At 51.5% G+C, this 17,645-nt stretch overlaps 1 protein-coding gene across 1 annotated transcript in view; it reads left to right on the top strand.

The window, feature by feature from the left end:
• The window catches only part of CACNA1B (calcium voltage-gated channel subunit alpha1 B), a 432,602-nt gene that overhangs the window by 326,243 nt on the left and 88,714 nt on the right, over window positions 1-17,645 (top strand). The window contains exons 22-24 of the mRNA XM_054174438.1: window positions 4,507-4,636; window positions 6,680-6,739; window positions 7,858-7,964. Of these exons, the coding sequence (XP_054030413.1) occupies window positions 4,507-4,636; window positions 6,680-6,739; window positions 7,858-7,964 (297 nt within the window). The remainder of the gene's footprint in view (window positions 1-4,506; window positions 4,637-6,679; window positions 6,740-7,857; window positions 7,965-17,645) is intronic.

Genomic DNA, 17,645 nt, shown 5'->3' with positions numbered 1-17,645 from the left:
GGATGAGGCTTTGAGCAACCTGGGCTGGTGGCAGGTGTCCCAGAAAGTCTGAGCTGAGGAGTGGACTGGGCAGAGAGAGAAGCAGCAAGAGGGTGGTGAGACACTGGAACAAGGTCACTCAGGGAGGTTGTGGCTGCCCCCTCCCTGGAGGTGTTCTAAGCCAGGTTAGATGAAGCCTTGGGGCTGGTGGGAGGTGTCCCTGCCTGTGGCAGGGGGTTAGAACTGGATGATCTTTCAGGTCCCCTTCCAAGACAAAGCATTCTGTGATTCTATGAAAGACTCTTCTTGTTTCAGCTGTGTGTTTCTCTTCTCTCATCTCATACTGCAGTTGTGACCTTCTGAGCCTCATAGTCCAGGATTTGGTGGAGGTTTTTTTCATCAGGCTATGTTGTTTTAGTGCTCCAGCACATACACCTCCTCCTCCCAGACCACTGGAAAGACAAAGTTCACAGGGAAAGAGGTTTTATAACCCAGGGCCAAGGGGAAATAACAAGACAAAGACCAAACTCCTGGAATATCTGCAACTTGGTTTTCCTTCCTCTGGGCAAGATGCAGACCCAGCTGGATTCCCCCCAAGGTGCTTGGGCTGGTGCTAACTTCTCAAGAGAGGTCTTCTCTGCTTTTTGGGGTGTGCAGGTTTCCACCTGCCAGCTGTCTCCTTCCCAAGCCCCACTGGGGATGCATGACCTGGGTGCTGCTCATGGCCAAAAGAGATCTAAGCATAAATAAAAAGGATGAATTTCCAAGTGCCAGCAGCCTCTCGCAGCAGCTATGCATTAAAAGGATTTGTCTGAGGGATTCATAAGCCTGGGGAAAGATAAAGCTCCAGGGAGACCTTCTGGTGGCCTTTCAGTGCTTAAAGGGGCTGAGCAGAAAGGTGAGGACAGACTTGTGAGCAGGGCCTGTTGTGGCAGGCCAGGAGGTGATGGTTTGAAACTAGAGGGAGACTCAGACCAGAGAGAAGGAAGAAAGTTTTGTAGTGATGGAGGTGAGAGCCTGTCCCAGGCTGCCCAGAGAGGTGGGAGCTGCCCCATCCCTGGAACCATTCCAGGTGAGGTTGGTTGGGGCTCTGAGCAACCTGCTCTAGTTGCAGATGTCCCTGCTGGCTGCAGGGGGTTTGGACTGGATGAGCTTCCAAGGTCCTTTCCAACCCAAACCATTCCATGATGCTGTGATGTCTCAAGCACCTCTGGCAGTTTACAACTGCTCCTGCACCTCTCCACTGGCTATGAATGATGAGGAGCTGTAAACTGGGGCTTGTTGTGTCTTTGATGAATTGAGGTTGATGCAGGCATTAGTTCCAAAAGCTACTGGAGGGGTTGCCTTTCAGTGCCATGAGCTCATGGAGCATGTCATAGAATGGCCTAGGTTGGAAAGGACCTCAGAGATCATCTGCTGCTGTGGGCACAGACACCTTCTACTAGAACAGGTTGCTCAAGGCCTCATCCAACCTGGCTTTGAACACCCCCAGGGAGGAGGCAGCCACAGCCTCCCTGGGCAGCCTGTTCCAGAGTGTCCCCACCCTTGTATTGAAGAACTTCATTATAAGGTCCAGTGTTACCCTACTCTCCCTCAACTTCAAACCATTCTCCCTTGTCCTGTCTCCAGACACTCTCATGAAAAGTTCCTCTGCAGCCTTCCTGTAGGCTTCCTTCAGGTACTGAAAGGCAGCTCTAAGGTCCCCCTGGAGTCTTCTCTTCTCCAGGCTGAACAGCCTCAGCTCCCTCAGCCTGTCCTCATAGCAGAGCTACTCCAGCCCTTGGATCAACTCTGTGGCCTCCTCCAGACTCACTCCAACAATTCTTTGTGCTTCTTATGATGGGGGCACCAGAACTGGACTCAGTATTATAGGTGGGATCTCACCAGAGCATTGTTGATAACCTTCTTCTGTCAGATTGATAACCAGAGTTAAGGGATCCACAGAAGCACTTCCCTTCAAGTCATTTTGCATCAAACCTCTTTCCTTGCTGTTTGTAACTCTCCCTCTCTCTCCTGAATCATAGAATCATAGAATCAATAAGGTTGGAGCAGACCTCAGAGATTATCAAGTCCAACCTATCACCCAACACCTCCTGACAACTAAACCATGGCTCTAAGTGCCACATCCAGTCCCCTCTTGAACACCTCCAGGGATGGGGACTCCACCACCTCCCTGGGCAGCACATCCCAATGGCCAATCTCTCTCTCTATGAAGAACTTTCTCCTCACCTCCAGCCTAAACCTCCCCTGGCACAGCTTGAGACTGTGTCCTCTTGTTCTGGTGCTGCTTGCCTGGGAGAAGAGACCAACCCCACCTGGCTACAACCTCCCTTCAGGGAGTTATAGAGGGCAATGAGGTCTCCCCTGAGCCTCCTCTTCTCCAGGCTAAGCAACCCCAGCTCCCTCAGCCTCTCCTCCCAGGGCTGTGCTCCAGACCCCTCCCCAGCCTCATTGCCCTTCTCTGGTCACCTTCAAGTGTCTCAATGTCCTTAAACTGAGGAGCCCAGAACTGGACCCAGGACTCAAGGTGTGGCCTAAGCAGTGCTGAGTACATCCATCAGCACTCCAGGGGAAAGCGCTCTAGAAGGGGATGTGAAAGAAGACAGATTCTAATGCAAACCATTCAGACATTGGCTTAGGGAGAGTGTGATCAACTAACTGAATCACAGTCCCAGCTAACAAGGTTGGTGGCTGGTTAAATGCAATTGGACTCCCAGGCAGAGCCCAAGCCCTTGCTTTGGCTGGCAGGGGCCACGTGCAGAAGCTCTCTCAGCAGTTAAGTGCTTGGGGATTGCGGTTCAGAGCGAGCTGTTAGCTGAGGTTTGTGATGAGTTTTGCACTGCTCAGGAACTGAAGCATTTGTCACTCCTCCTGGGTGCAATTGGTGAAGAAAACAATAAACAAGAAGGACAGAACCCCACACCCTCCCCCAAGATTAGGTTAAAGTAATCAAATCTATGACTGCAAAGTACTAGTGCAGAATAAAGGGCAAGCAGAGGAGCTTGGCGAGGGGGACTGGAAGAAGTAATGCTGCTAGTTAGGGAGCTGGTTGCAGCTGAGAGGCTCACAGTGCTGCACATCTTTCTCAATTTTAAAGGGATTAGTTGATATTAAAAGGATTTCAAGCCTCATTTTGAGCTGGCAGGATCTTGAGTCTGGGAGATCAAAGTGAAAAAGATGGGGGAGCTTAGGAACATAATTGGTAGAATTGAGTCTGGGTGTCTGAAAGCTCTCAGTGCCCTTTTGGTGGACTGATGGATGTCATGGCTTCAGAGGGTGGGGAGAGAGCACTGCAGAGATGTTCAGTGTCTGTCTTTAAATCTCACCATAGGTCCATTCCCCCTGACAGGAGGAGAGGGAATGGATTGAAGCTTGAGGAGGGCGGATTGAGACTGGAGATTAGGAAGAAATTCTTTACAGGGAGGGAGGTGAGACACTGGAACAGGTTGCCCAGGGAGGCTGTGGATGCTCCCTGCCTGGAGGTGTTCAAGGTCAGGCTGGATGAGGCCTTGAGCAACCTGGGCTGGTGGGAGGTGTCCCTGCCCATGGCAGGGGGGTTGGAACTGGATGATCTTCAAGGCCCCTTCTAACCCAACCCATTCTATAAATCTCTGAATCTGTTGCAAAGCAGAGTTAAAGCCATCAAGCATGGAGCTTATTTTCTTACCATGACTGCAGTGGGAATCCTAAAGGTGATATTGTTAGGAAGAGATTCTTCCCAGCAAGAGAGATTGGCCATGGGAATGTGCTGCCCAGGGAGGTGGTGGAGTCCCCGTCCCTGGAGGTGTTCAAGAGGGGATTGGATGTGGCACTTGGAGCCATGATTTAGTCATGGGGTCTGTGGTGACAGGTTGGACTTGCTGATCTTTGAGGTCTCTTCCAACCTTGGTGATTCTGTGTGAAGAGCCTGGATGTGGCACTTGGTGCCATGGTTTAGTTGATCAGATGGTGTTGGGTGATAGGTTGGACTTGATGATCTCAGAGGTCTTTTCCAACCTGGTTAATTCTATTCTATTCTATTCTATTCTATTCTATTCTATTCTATTCTATTCTATTCTATTCTATTCTATTCTATTCTATCCTGTTCTGTTCTAATCTGTTCTATTCTATTCTATTCTATTCTATTCTATTCTATTCTATTCTATTCTGTTATGTTCTAATATGCTCTATTCTGTTCTATCCTATCCTATCCTATCCTATTCTATTCTATTCTATTCTATTCTATTCTATTCTATTCTATTCTAATATGCTCTATTCTATTCTGTTCTGTTCTATTCTGTTATGTTCTAATATGCTCTATTCTGTTCTATTCTACTCTATTCTACTCTATTTTGTTCTATTCTGTTCTATTCTATTCTATTCTATTCTATTCTATTCTATTCTGTTCTGTTCTGTTCTAATATGTTCTGTTCTATTCTATTCTATTCTGTTCTATTGTCATGAGCGTGGTCCTCCTGCCCACTTTGATCCCCCTGCACTGGCAGCAGCAGCTGCTGTAGCCCTCCCCTCTGCTTGCCTTGCCCGCAGGATCCGGCGTCTCTTCCACTACATCGTCAACCTGCGCTACTTCGAGATGGTCATCCTCATCGTGATAGCCCTCAGCAGCATTGCCCTGGCTGCAGAAGACCCTGTCCAAGCTGAGTCACCAAGGAATGATGTGAGTACCAACCAGCATGGCCTGAATCAGGTTGTTGTGCTCTTCCCAGCAGTTACGTGCAGGGCATGTCCACGCCGGGGCCAGGAAGGTGATCAGAGGGCTGCAGAACCTCCCCTGCAGGGACAGGATGGGAGAGCTGGGGCTGTTCAGCCTGGACAAGAGAAGGCTGCAGGGAGACCTTAGAGCAGCCTTCCAGTACCTGAAGGGGCTCCAGAAGAGCTGGGGAGGGACTTCTGACAAGGGCTGGGAGTGACAGGATGAGGGACAATGGCTTTGAGCTGGAAGAGGGAAGATGGAGAGTGGAGATGAGGAAGACATTCTTCAGAGAGAGGGTGGGGAGACACTAGAACAGGCTGGAAGAGGGAGGATGGAGAGTGGAGATGAGGAAGACATTCCTCAGAGAGAGGGTGGGGAGACACTAGAACAGGCTGGAAGAGGGAGGATGGAGAGTGGAGATGAGGAAGACAGTCCTCAGAGAGAGGGTGGGGAGACACTAGAACAGGCTGGAAGAGGGAAGATGGAGAGTGGAGATGAGGAAGACAGTCCTCAGAGAGAGGGTGGGGAGACACTAGAACAGGCTGGAAGAGGGAAGATGGAGAGTGGAGATGAGGAAGACAGTTCCCAGAGAGAGGGTGGGGAGACACTGGAACAGGCTACCCAGAGAGGTGGTGGTGTCTCCATCTCTGGAGCCCTTCAAAGCCCACCTGGATGCTACCCTGTGCAGCCTACTCTGGGTGACCCTGCTCTGGCAGGAGACTTGGACTAGGTGTTCTCCAGAGGTCCCTTCCAACCCCTCTCATTCTGTGGTTCTGTGCATTGAGCAGGATGTGTACTGAGGAGTCTGTTCATCCACTTCTTAAACAGCTCCAGGATCTGAATTGCCCCAGAGCACAAAGCAGCAGAGCAGGTGAGAGCAGGAATGGCCTGGCCTGGCCTCCTCTGTCTGAGTCTGGCCAGTGCTGCCTTCTTCCAGAGGAGGTTCCATGAATCCCTTTATCAGTAAGGAGCTGAAGCAGACATGAGCAATCTCTCTTCTTCATCCTTAATGACTGTGGGATCAGTGTTACAAAGAGGATTTTATCACTCTCTCACCCTCCCAAGGTCTTTAATCATACTATCAGCAGCTAGAGCAGAAGGGAAGAGCAGCCCAGGCTGCTGCAGAGATGCTGCCAAATAAGCTCTTTAGGAAAGGATATTAAAACATTTTGATTGGAAACAGCCAGTTTGCCTTATTAAAGCTGCTGTAGATGGAGGTGCACTGAAGCAGCCCATGGGCAGGGATGAGGCAGCCTGGCAGGGAATGGAAAATGTGGCTGTGTAAATCTGATGAGTTGTGTGGGCAGCAGGGGCAGGGAGGGGATTCTGCCCCTCTGCTGTGCTCTGCTGAGACCTCCCCCTGCAGTGCTGGGGCAGCTCTGGAGCCCTCAGCACAGACAGGGAGGTAGTGGAGCAGGGCCAGAGGAGGTCACAGCAATGCTGGGAGGGCTGGAAGCCCTCTGCTGTGAGGCCAGGCTGAGAGTTGCTCAGCCTGGAGTAGAGAAGGCTCCAAGGAGACCTTCTGGTGGCCTTTCAGGAGTTGCAGGGGACAAGCAGAAAGCTGGGGACTACAGCAAAAGGTTCCAGAATTCCCCCCCTGCTTGAACAAGGGATGTTATTTACCACCACACCTCTAAGCAGGGCATGTGGGGACAGGCCAAGGGGGGATGGTTTGAAACTAAAAGAGGGAGACTCAGACTAGAGAGAAGGAAAAAATGTTTGACTCTGAGGATGCTGAGACCCTGCCCAGGTTGCTCAGAGAGGTGGAGCTGCCCCATCCCTGGAACCATTCCAGGTGAGGTTGTTTTAGGCTCTGAGCAACCTGCTCTGGTTGCAGATGTCACTGCTGAGTGCAGGGGGGTTGCTCTTAGATGATCTCTAAGATCCCTTCCAACCCCAAGCCAGCCTGTGGTTCTGTGAGTCCAGTCTGTGCTGACCTGCAGATTGATCCAGGGTGGTTTTTCCTCTCACTCCTAACACACCTTTCTCTTTCTCTTTCCCATTCAGGCTCTGAAGTACTTGGATTACATTTTCACAGGAGTCTTTACCTTTGAGATGGTGATCAAGGTAAGAATTCTTCCAGGTTCACCTCCCCTTTCAGATTTTTCACTCTGGGAATCTGGAGGACAAGGGTGGAGCATGACAGAGCTCCCTGGGGTGCAGGAAAGGTGGTGGTGGGGATGGAAAGCTTCAACTGGGAGCAGCACTTGGGAGTGGCCAGTACACAGCAGTGCCTTTCTCCAGCAGCTCTCCTGGTGTCTGCAGTCTCACATTTTATGGAGGAAAATAGAGATATCTTTAATAGCTGTGGCTGGGTAAAGAGGATAAAAAGGACAGGTTGCCCAGGGAGGTGGTGGAAGCCTCATCCCTGGAGGTGTTTGCAGCCAGGCTGGATGTGGCTGTGAGCAACCTGCTGCAGTGTGAGGTGTCCCTGGCCATGGCAGGGAGGTTGGAACTGGCTGAGCCTTGAGGTCCCTTCCAACCCTAACAAAGAAGAGGAAGCTCAGGGGAGACCTTCTTGCTGTCTACAACTCCCTGCAGGGAGGTTGTAGGCAGGTGGGGGTTGGTTTCTTCTCCCAGGCAAGCAGCACCAGAACAAGAGGACACAGTCTCAAGCTGTGCCAGGGGAGGTTTAGGCTGGAGGGGAGGAGAAAGATCTTCTCAGCAAGAGAGATTGGCCATGGGAATGTGCTGCCCAGGGAGGTGGTGGAGTCCCCATCCCTGGAGCTGTTTAGGAAGAGCCTGGATGAGGCACTTGATGCCATGGTTTAGTTGATCAGATGGTGTTGGGTGATAGGTTGGACTTGATGATCTCTGAGGTCTTTTCCAACCTGGTCTGGTCTATTCTATTCTATTCTATTCTATTCTACTCTACTCTACTCTACTCTACTCTACGATTCTGTGACACAGAACTGTTGAAGCAAATCCAGAGGAGGACACAAAGATGATTCAGGGGCTGGGGCACCTCTGCTGTGAGGCTAGGCTGAGGGAGCTGGGGTTGCTCAGCCTGGAGAAGAGAAGATGAGCAGCTTGAGTGAGCAGCCAGGTGTTGCCCTGCTGCTGTGAAGCCCTGAAGACAAGCTTTGTCAAGTTTGGTCAAGGCCAAACTTCCTCTGTACCTCAATAGTGTCTGTTTGCTGCTTGTTTCATTCAGCCTCTTCTCTTTCCATGTGCTTCCTCCACAGATGATTGACTTGGGGCTGTTACTCCACCCTGGCTCCTACTTCCGTGACCTGTGGAACATCCTGGACTTCATTGTGGTCAGTGGAGCCTTGGTGGCCTTTGCCTTCTCGTAAGTACATTCTGCTTAGCACCCTCATTTCCAGGCAATCAGCTGCAGAGGAGGCAGGCCCCTGGCACAGAGCTGCCTCTGAAGTGCAGTGTTGGGGGCTCCATTTCTCAGTGAAACGTTCACTTTCTGCCCTGCATCATCTCAGAGCTTTGGGGGGTGGGGGGTGGGGGGGAGCTAATCCCTGCATTTGTCTTGTAGAATGCCTTGAAAAGTGTCCCAGTTTTAGGCTGAATCTCTTCACTCTTCATCCAAACGTTAAGCTGAGGGCTTTGTGACCAAGTTCTCTTGCAGGACACGTTGTTTTAAGTGTTTTGTGGCGGTGACCTCAGGCAATTTATTTCCCAGACTGTTCTCACAATGAAAAGTGTCCTTCCTGAAATCAGCTGCTGGCTCTGTGAACTCCTTAGAAAAATGTAGAGTCATGGAGGCTTCACCTTTGCTGTTTCTCTTTCCTCCTCCCCACTCTCACCCAGAGTATTTGCACCTCCAGAGTTTCACCTCCGAGGCCAATCTCTCCCTCCCTCGATCGCAGCTCGCCATTTATGGCATTAAATAATGTTCCAAGTGGAAGGTTCTGAGCGAAGCAAGAGGCACAGCCCAGAGGAATTGCTCTTTCCCAAGGAAAATTAGCTTTTCATTACTGTTATTTGAGCCCTTTTTTTCTCAGAGGAGAGCAGAGGAAAGAGCAAACTTCTCGAGGAACTCGGATGATGGAAGGGAAACTTTTCCAAGTGTAATTCTGGGCCGCGGAGTCATTTCCTTGCAAACCTTCCTCCGGGCTAGGAGCCGACCTGGAACACAGGCTGCAGGACTCGGGCAGGCTAAGCTTCTGCTAAATCAGCCTTGAGTGATTACAGCGACCGTTCGGCAGCCCGTGCCCAACCTCCACCCAGCTCTTTGTTGGCCTCGCCGATGAGAGAAAGGGAAGAAATTAGCAGCGTTTCATTTGCTAATGAGCAAAACGCTTTCACCTTTGTCAAGGAACTGCTGGAGCCTGGCTCGGGTATTTAGGGACCGCTTCTAGTCGCTTTTCGGGCAGCCGCTCAGGTCTGCTGCTCCTCTTAAGCGCTCCGCGGACGGCAAATGCTGCCACGACCCCCTGCAGCACCAAAGTTACTGGGACCTCTCTCTAAGCTTGGCCCAGGATATCATAGTATCAGTCAGGGTTGGAAGGGACCACGAGGATCAGCTAGTTCCAACCCCCCTGCCATGGGCAGGGACACCCCACACTAGATCAGCCTGGCCAGAGCCTCAGCCAGCCTGGGCTTAAACACCTCCAGGGACGGGGCCTCAACCACCTCCCTGGACAACCCATTCCAGGGCTTCACCACTCTCATGGGGAAGAACTTCCTCCTCACCTCCAGCCTGAATCTCCCCACCTCCAGCTTCATTCCATTCCCCCCAGTCCTATCACTACCTGAGAGCCTGAGCAGTCCCTCCCCAGCCTTCTTGGAGCCCCCTTCAGATACTGGAAGGCCACAATTAGGTCACTTCAGAGCCTTCTCTTCTCCAGACTGAACAGCCCCAACTCCTTCAGTCTGTCCCCACAGGAGAGGTGCTCCAGCCCTCTGCTCATCCTCTTGGCCCTTCTCTGGACACCTTCCAGCACCTCCAGATCCCTCTTGTAACAGGGGCTCCAGAACTGGGGGCAGTACTCCAGGTGGAGTCTCAGCAGAGCTGCACAGAGGGGGAGAATCCCCTCCCTGGCCCTGCTGGCCACATTTCTCTTGCTGCAGCCCAGGCTCTGGTTGGCTTTCTGGGCTGCAAGTGCACACTGAGAGCTCCTGCTGAGCTTCTCCTCCACCAGCACCCCCAAGGCTCTCTCCTCAGGGCTGCTTTCCAGCCAGTCCCTGCCCAGCCTGGATTTGTGCCTGGGGTTGCCTCGATGTTTCTCAGGAGTTTTTAATTTTCTGAGGTGTCAAAATTCCTTTCACATTAAGGCAGTGAGATTTGTAGTCCTCATCTTCTGTTCTTCCTAGCAAAGGTCAGGGAGAAACATCTCAGCTTATCTGGCCAGGAAGTGGATGGAGAGAAGGAGATGGGGTTGACATTGGATGATTTTTGAGCCAGCTGAGGAGTGACACCTGTCCCTGGAGACATTCCCCATCCCTGGAGACATTCCCCATCAGACTTGATGTGACCCTGGGCAACCTGATCTAGTTGGAGATGTCCCTGCTGACTGCAGGGTGGTTGGACAAGGTGACCTTTGAGGGTCCTTTCCAACCCTCCAATGCAATCTCTGCATCTGTGTATCTGTAATATTGGGGTCTGGGCTTTCTCTGCCCAATCCTACCCCAAAGAATTGTTTAGATCTTGGAGCAAGTGATGTCCAACCTGAGTTTCTCAAAGGGATGTTTCCCTCCCCTCTTTAAAGACTTTGTCCCCATTCATTCATCCATCAGAGATTTGGTTTCCAGAGGAGCCAAGTGGTCTGCTTTGAAATGGAAATGCTGGGCTGCTGAATCTCTTGCTTCCCTCAAATGTGACATCCAAAACCCAGGCTTCTTGTTAACCTTGCTTAGATGTGTGTGGCTTAGTTTCCCTGCACATGGAAAGTATTAGCACAGCATCTTTCAGGAGTGGTCAGCCTGGGTTAAGCAAAAAACTCTCTCACAAGAAGTGTAGCAAGCTGGCAGGGAGGTATAAAAGCAAAACAGTGTTAGCCACAAGTGGTAGTTTGCAAAGCAACATTCCCCAAGGAGCCTCCATCCCTGGAGGGATTTCAAAGCCATGGAGATGTGGTGCTGAGGGCCATGGCTCAGTGGTGACCTGGCAGTGCTGGGTTAATGGTTGGACTCAATGACCTTAAAGGTCTCTTCCAACCTAAACAATTCAAAGCCTGATGTTCTCTGAGGCTTTTCCAGCAAGAATTCCAACTTCCCAGGCAGGCTGGGGGAAGTTTGAGCCCTTCAGAGCAACTCTGCTTGCTGTGAGAACAACCATCAGGGTTTGCTTTTAAAGCCTCTTCTCTTTGAGCACGATTTCCTTTTGGGGAAGTGAGGGATTCAAATGAATACTTCATCTTTCTGAGTCGTTCTTTGGGCCGTGAATATCAAGCAGCACCTCCTCAGCCTCTGAACAAATTACTGGGACTTCATCAGGGTGTGCCCCAAATCTGCTGCTTTGAGTCAGCGTGGGGCAGGGGCTGGCAGGAAGCAAAGGCACAAGCCCTGCCTGCCTGCCTGTTGACTGGCACCCAGGTCAAAGCAAGGCAAACCTCCCTTCTGAGGCTTGGAAAGGGAGAAGGAGTTCACTTCTTCTGTGGGTTTTTTCCCCCTATGATGACTGTGACCAGGTGTCACAGGCAGTGAGTGTTGACATCCAGTTCAGAGAGCGCTCAAAGTGTCTCTGCTCGAAGCTGAGAGCAGGAAATCCTCTCCTTTGCAGGGGGTGACTGGCTCTCTGTTCCTGTTAATCCAGTCATGAATCCTAGCAAGTCTCAGGCTGCTCAGATACAAACCAGCTTGACAATCACCTCCTCAGCCCCACTGCCCTGCTTGGTTAAAGCAGACAGATGCTCTGAGCCTGCTGGATTTTTATCATCCTGAAAATGAGCTTCTGGAGACCAAACTGAGTGCTCTTCCTATCTTTCTTGTTTGGGCAGGGGGCTGCTTCCAGCCAACACTGACACAGCCCTGGCACTCCTCACCAGTGTCACTGTGGGAAAGGATGCAATGGGGCAGTTTCCAGTTTGTGGGTGGCATTTAATTCATGCATTTTCTTGCCCCCCACTGGTGTCCAGTGAAGGTTGATGTGAATCAGCTTCTCTCTGAGCAGACCTGTCCCTGCAAACCTAGGAGAAAAGAGAGCTCCCTGAAACTCTCCCAGCTGCAATATTGCAACAGCCTTGTTTGTTTAGGCATAGGAGGTGGGATCAGTCATGGCTGCAAGGTTCATAAACCCCATCTCAGGCTCTCAAAGCAGCTATCAGTCCACTTTCTGTCTGGGTAGCTCTTTAGCAGCTCTTCTGTGCTTGACTGTAAACCAAAAATGAAATCAAAGCCCCAGGAGGATGCTGGAGACAGCAATAATGGTGATGGTGATGAGAATGAAATGATGCCCTGGGTTTAGCATTCCAAAGAGGGATCCTTTCCTGTTCCTAAAGATAAGCGTGCCACAAACACACAGACAGGTTCGAGCCTGTGGGGAAATAGCGGCAGAGGAGCTTCGAGCCAGCCAGGAGATTTGTCGTCGGGATTTATCAGCCCCAGGAGTAAAACGCCCTCACTCCACAGAACAAACGGCAGCAGAGAGATGCTGTTTGCACATCCTCAGCCACAGCAGGGGGGAGCCTGGGATGCACAGAACTCCACCCTGCCCCTTGGGAAAGCAAAGCGCGTTTGCCGAAACGATCCTGGTTGTTGCCTCTCCAAGCGGGAGGAGGAAGGGATGAGAGCCCTGTCTGCCGGCCAGCCAAAGGGCTGCTGCTCCAGGGGGGTGGCTGTGTGCTGAACGGCAGCTCCATGGCTTCCTGGTTTCTTCTGCTGAGCTGAGCCGAGCCGAGCCGGGCTGAGCCGAGCCGAGCCGAGCCGAGCCGGGGGGGTGCGGGCCCGGGGCTGGGGTTTGATCTGCCGGCACATAGCTGTATGTGCGTGGGGTGCACTGTATGGCCTTATGTTTCTGTTTGTCATTGACTCTGCTCTTTCTTTGTCTTCCTCTTGCTGGAATCTCTCTCTAGGAGTTTCATGGGGTAATATGTCATTCCTGTCTCTTGCTGCACCGTTCTGCCTGTCCAACCTGTCCACACACACTTGCCACTGTGGAAACAACCCATGACACACCCATTGCATCGACTCCTTCCTCCCTTTATTGCTCATTACCCAGTGAAATGTATTCCCCCTTAACAATCCTCATTCATCCTGATTTCCTTTAAGCAGAGGCTAGAAGCAGGCCAGAAAGCCAAGCAGACCACAGAGTGAGAAACCATGATCAGAAGATGCATTTGGACCAAGAAGGTCTGGGGGGATGACTTAGTGAGCAGGTCCTGGCTGTGCCAGTTGGCAGCTGATGAAGATGTTCATAACCAGGTTTGAAGGAGCAGTGTTAACCTCACCCAGAGGACTGCATCTTGAAACTGCATTAGCAGTTCTGGAAGCTTCAGGGCTCATTTAGTGCAGTCTGGGCAATGTGACCCAGCTGGGATCCAGGCTGTCAGGCTCTGCCACGCTGAAAGGTCTTTGACATGAAAGCAGAGTGCAGAGAGCTTTCTGAGAGGCTTGCAGGGGCAGCTTGTAAAGGAGGAGGCAGCAGAGTTGCATTTAACCACCTGCAGTGTTGTGGTTGCTGTGGTGCAGTTCAGCTTAGAGGGGGAGGCAGAGCTGCATCATCTCTAGGATGAGAGGGAATGGCTTGAAGCTTGAGGAGGGCAGATTTAGATTGGAGATGAGGAAGAAATTCTTTCCAGTGAGGGTGGGGAGACACTGGAACAGGTTGCCCAAGGAGGTTGTGGATGCTCCCTGCCTGGAGATGTTCAAGGCCAGGCTGGATGAGGCCTTGAGCAACCTGTGCTGGTGGGAGGTGTCCCTGCCCATGGCAGGGAGGTTGGAACTGGATGATCTTTCAGGTCCATTCCAACCCATTCTGTGCACCTATGAATCTCATACCACAGTTCCCAGGAGGGCAGGAGCTGGGCTGTGCTCACCTGCAGCAGATAAACCCCAAGATGGGATGAAAAGGATGCAGAGAAAGGTCTTTGATGTAGCCTCCAGGAAACTGGGTGCCTGTTTGATTCTTCTGTGGAGGAAAGCAGATCATGTAGAGCCTGGAGGAGAGTGCCTTTGTGCTGGGGCAGAGCTGTGTGACCCCATTTGTTCCTCAGTGCAGGAATTGACTTTCTGCCTGGGGGATTTCAGGAGGCTGCAGAAGGTGGTGGCTCCAACCCTGCTCTGAATATTTGATGACATGAGTGTGAGAGGCCCCTGCTCCATGACATCAGAGCTGCTGGCAGGAGGGACAGGAACAAGAAGCTTCCATTTTGAAGAACTATTGGTTTTGGTTTAAGGCTTTTTTTATTCATTAAAGAAAGAAAAGGTGTGGGGGGGGGAGGAGGGAAGGAAAGGGCCATGCAGAGTTAAAACACTTTGAATGTTTAAAATAAACAAGCAGCAAACTGCCCCAGAAAAGAAAACTGAAGCAGAATTGACTTAAATCAATTTATTTCTTGGTGGTGGTGGTGGTCTTCTGTTTTAAGTCACTGGGCTTCTGTTTGCTCTCTGTCTTTATCCTGTTTGCTCCTCTGCAGCTCTTCTGAATCCTGTGGTTGTTATTTTGCAGTCCCCCTAAAACCTTTTCCTTCCCTAGAAATGTCTTTTTTTGTGTTGCAGTGAGAAGTGCTCAGCCTTGAGCACAGCCCTGTGAGGAGAGGCTGAGGGAGCTGGGGTTGCTTAGCCTGCAGAAGAGGAGGCTCAGGGGAGACCTTCTTGCTCTCTACAGCTACCTGAAGGGAGGTTGGAGCCAGGTGGGGGTTGGGCTCTTCTCCCAGGCAAGCAGCACCAGAACAAGAGGACACAGTCTCAAGCTGTGCCAGGGGAGGTTTAGGCTGGAGGTGAGGAGAAGGTTCTTCCCAGAGAGAGTTGTTAGCCATTGGAATGTGCTGCCCAGGGAGGTAGTGGAGTCCCCATCCCTGAAGGGGTTCAAGAGGGGATTGCATGTGGCACTTGGAGCCATGGTTTAGTTGTCAGGAGGTGTTAGGTATTAGGTAATATGTTGGACTTGATGATCTCTGAGGTCTCTTCCATTCTTATTGATTCTGTGATTCTGTGAGTGGTTGGACTCAAAGATCTTAAAGGTCTTGGCCAACCAACCCCCTTCTGTGAAAACAGGCCTTGAAGTTTGATTGGAGAGGCTGAAATTGCTGCAGAAGATCCATTTAATTCAGATGCAAACTTGTATCCCTCCAGTGCAGGCTACCAGCCTGGAACCTTCCTGTGACATGAAACAAATTGGGGTCCTCTCTGGGATTTAGATCACAAAACGCCATTAGCATTGAATTGCCTCACACTCTTGATTTGCTTAGGTGCCTGAAAGCTGAAAAACAAAAGGGCAAAACCAACCCTTCTCAGTGTCCTTCATTCAGGCAGAAGGGATTTTGTAAGACTGGAGCTGTCTGCCCTTCATGTCCAAGCTCTCAGTGCAGTCATCCACAAGACTCCTCACTGCTTCTCTCCCAGACCCAGGAGAAAGGATTTGCTCTGCCTCACCAATTCACTGGTCCCCAGTAGGCCTTTGCAACCTTCCTAGAAATATCAAGTCCACAGAGGTGGCTGCTTCAGGCTTGGAGCAGCCCTCTGAGACCTGAGCCAGCTCCTTCTGAGGGGGGGAGAAGAGTCTTGCCTTGAGCTTCCCTTCCAGGAGGCTTCCTTAGTGCAGTTGTTTAGCACAAGGGCACTGCAGAGTGGCAGCCTGGAGTTCAGGTCTGCTGGAATCAGGAGCGCTGGAAGCCCCCAGGCAGAGCTCTTCTGTGCTTCTGCTTGAGCCCAGGTGAGGACTGCTGAGTTCTGAGCCCAGTGGCTGCCTGCCAGGGGCTGTGCTCCTAAGCTGGGCTGTGTGTGGCAATCTGCAAGCCAGAAACATGGCCACAACGACTTAGCACTGAATATGGTTCTGAGCCAAGGTATCTTCAAGGTACCTTCCCTCCTCTCTCCTTTACTTTCCTCAGCTTCTGCCTCTTCACCCTCTCTGCCCTGGCTTCCTCATCTAGTTATCAGGAAGCAACCTGAGCAATTTTCATGGCCTTCCAAAGGGGAGAGGGCAGAGAGGGCATCAGAAGCAGGCAAGGTGATGGACATTTGCTGAGTGACCACCAGCCATGGGAACAAGCTGGCTGGCCAAGCCAGGGGGGATCTCCTTCCTCAGTACCTATTTCCTCTTCTATTTCCCTCCTGCCACTGATTGTTCTCCTCTGATGGTTTTTCAATCAGAGCAGCTAAGGATCAGGCAAAGCTGCCTGGGGAGAAGGTGAGCCCCAGCCTGGATGGTTCCACTGAAGGTTTTGGTGACAGGGACGTGGCTGCAGTGACTGTGGCAGGATCATTGTTTGCTAGAGGCAAAGATGGGCAGAGCTGCAGTCACACTGAAGAGGAAGCCACTAAAAGCTATGTTGGTGTCTGCTTCATCTTGACCAGATTAAGGGGTCAAGAGTGAGAATCCAAAGTTATTTCTTTTAAGTGTAAAGTAGTTGTTTTGTGGCATGAAGCCACAAGCCCTGTGAGGAGAGGCTGAGGGAGCTGGGGTTGCTTAGCCTGGAGAAGAGGAGGCTCAGGGGAGACCTTCTTGCTCTCTCCAACTCCCTGAAGGGAGGTTGGAGCCAGGTGAGGGTTGGGCTCTTCTCCCAGGCAAGCAGCACCAGAACAAGAGGACACAGTCCCAAGCTGTGCCAGGGGAAGTTTAGGTTGGAGGTGAGGAGAAAGTTCTTCCCAGAGAGAGTTGTTAGCCATTGGAACGTGCTGCCCAGGGTCACCATCCCTGGAGGTGTTCAAGAGGGGACTGGATGTGGCACTTGGTGCCATGGTTTAGTCATGAGGTCTGTGGTGACAGGTTGGACTGGATGATCTTTGAGGTCTCTTCCAACCTTGGTGATTCTGTGATTGAGTGTGGATGGTTTCCTCTGGTCCTGGTGCTTATCCCTCAACATAAGGCTGGCTGCTGGCAGGGTGGGAGGGTGTGGGGGGTGCACATACTTCTTGAGGGTCTCTCAGTTACTTGCACCTCTGTTGCTGTCCTGATGGAGAAGAGAAACGTTTAGCCAACTGGGAGAGCATAGGGCCAGGTCTGTCCAGCATCTGTTCCACGTGTTGTCCATCCACACCTGTGTCCCTTCAGTTACAGCCTCAGACCCAACCCTGTGGTCATGACTAAAACTCTGTTCAGGATCTTTTTTTTCATCCCATTTTCCACTTCATGTGAAATGCAGGGGAATGTCCTTGTTGTGCTGTTGGGTTGGAAGAAGAGGTAACTGTGTCCCTTTGTTTTTAACCTGTTGTGGAAGTGCACGAGCAAAGGTACTCTCTCCTTGCCCTCAAAACCTCTCAGTGGTAACAGGAGGAATGGTCTCAAGTCTTGCACTCAGTATTACCAAAAACTAAACCCAGGCTGTGACTTCCAGCACCTGCATGCCTGAGTGGTGGCCCCAGCACTCTTCCAGGCATGTAATATGCAGTCATGTTACATGTTCCTGCATGGGTTTGGTAGCATGTCTTCCAGGAGAGACTTGAGGATGAGGGTACATGGAGTGACTCTGGTCCCCAGGAGAGCTCTGTCCCTCAATATGAAGGCTTCAGTTCCCTCTGGTCACTGTCTGCTTGTGTGGACAGAACACAACAGCCTTGCCAGAGAAGTGCAAGAAGCACACAGGGAAACATCCCCCTGTCTCACCCAGGTGTCTGGGAGGGAGGAGAGGCAGGTGTGACCTTCTCGCTTCTCCTGCCTGGGGCTGGGATGAAGGTACTGAGCCTCATCTCCTGGTGGCTGCAGCCAAAGTGTGCTGCTGCCCCTCCTTCAACCATTGCCTGAGGGGGCAGTTGGGGCAGGAAGGTCAGCAGTTCCTGGGTGATGCTCCTTGAGTAGCTGGGAGGTGAGGGAAGGCTGGAGAGCTCCTGTGGCTGAATGCTGCAAGGGCCACGTCCTGCCCACAGCCTTCCTCCTGGGTGGTGATGAAAATGGACATTCATCTGCAGCCCTCAC

This window comes from Dryobates pubescens, chromosome 29 (genome assembly GCF_014839835.1).
Source record: "Dryobates pubescens isolate bDryPub1 chromosome 29, bDryPub1.pri, whole genome shotgun sequence".
NCBI classification, from domain to species: domain Eukaryota; kingdom Metazoa; phylum Chordata; class Aves; order Piciformes; family Picidae; genus Dryobates; species Dryobates pubescens.
Note: the sequence above shows the minus strand (reverse complement) of the source record. Positions and strands in the feature narration are given on the sequence as shown.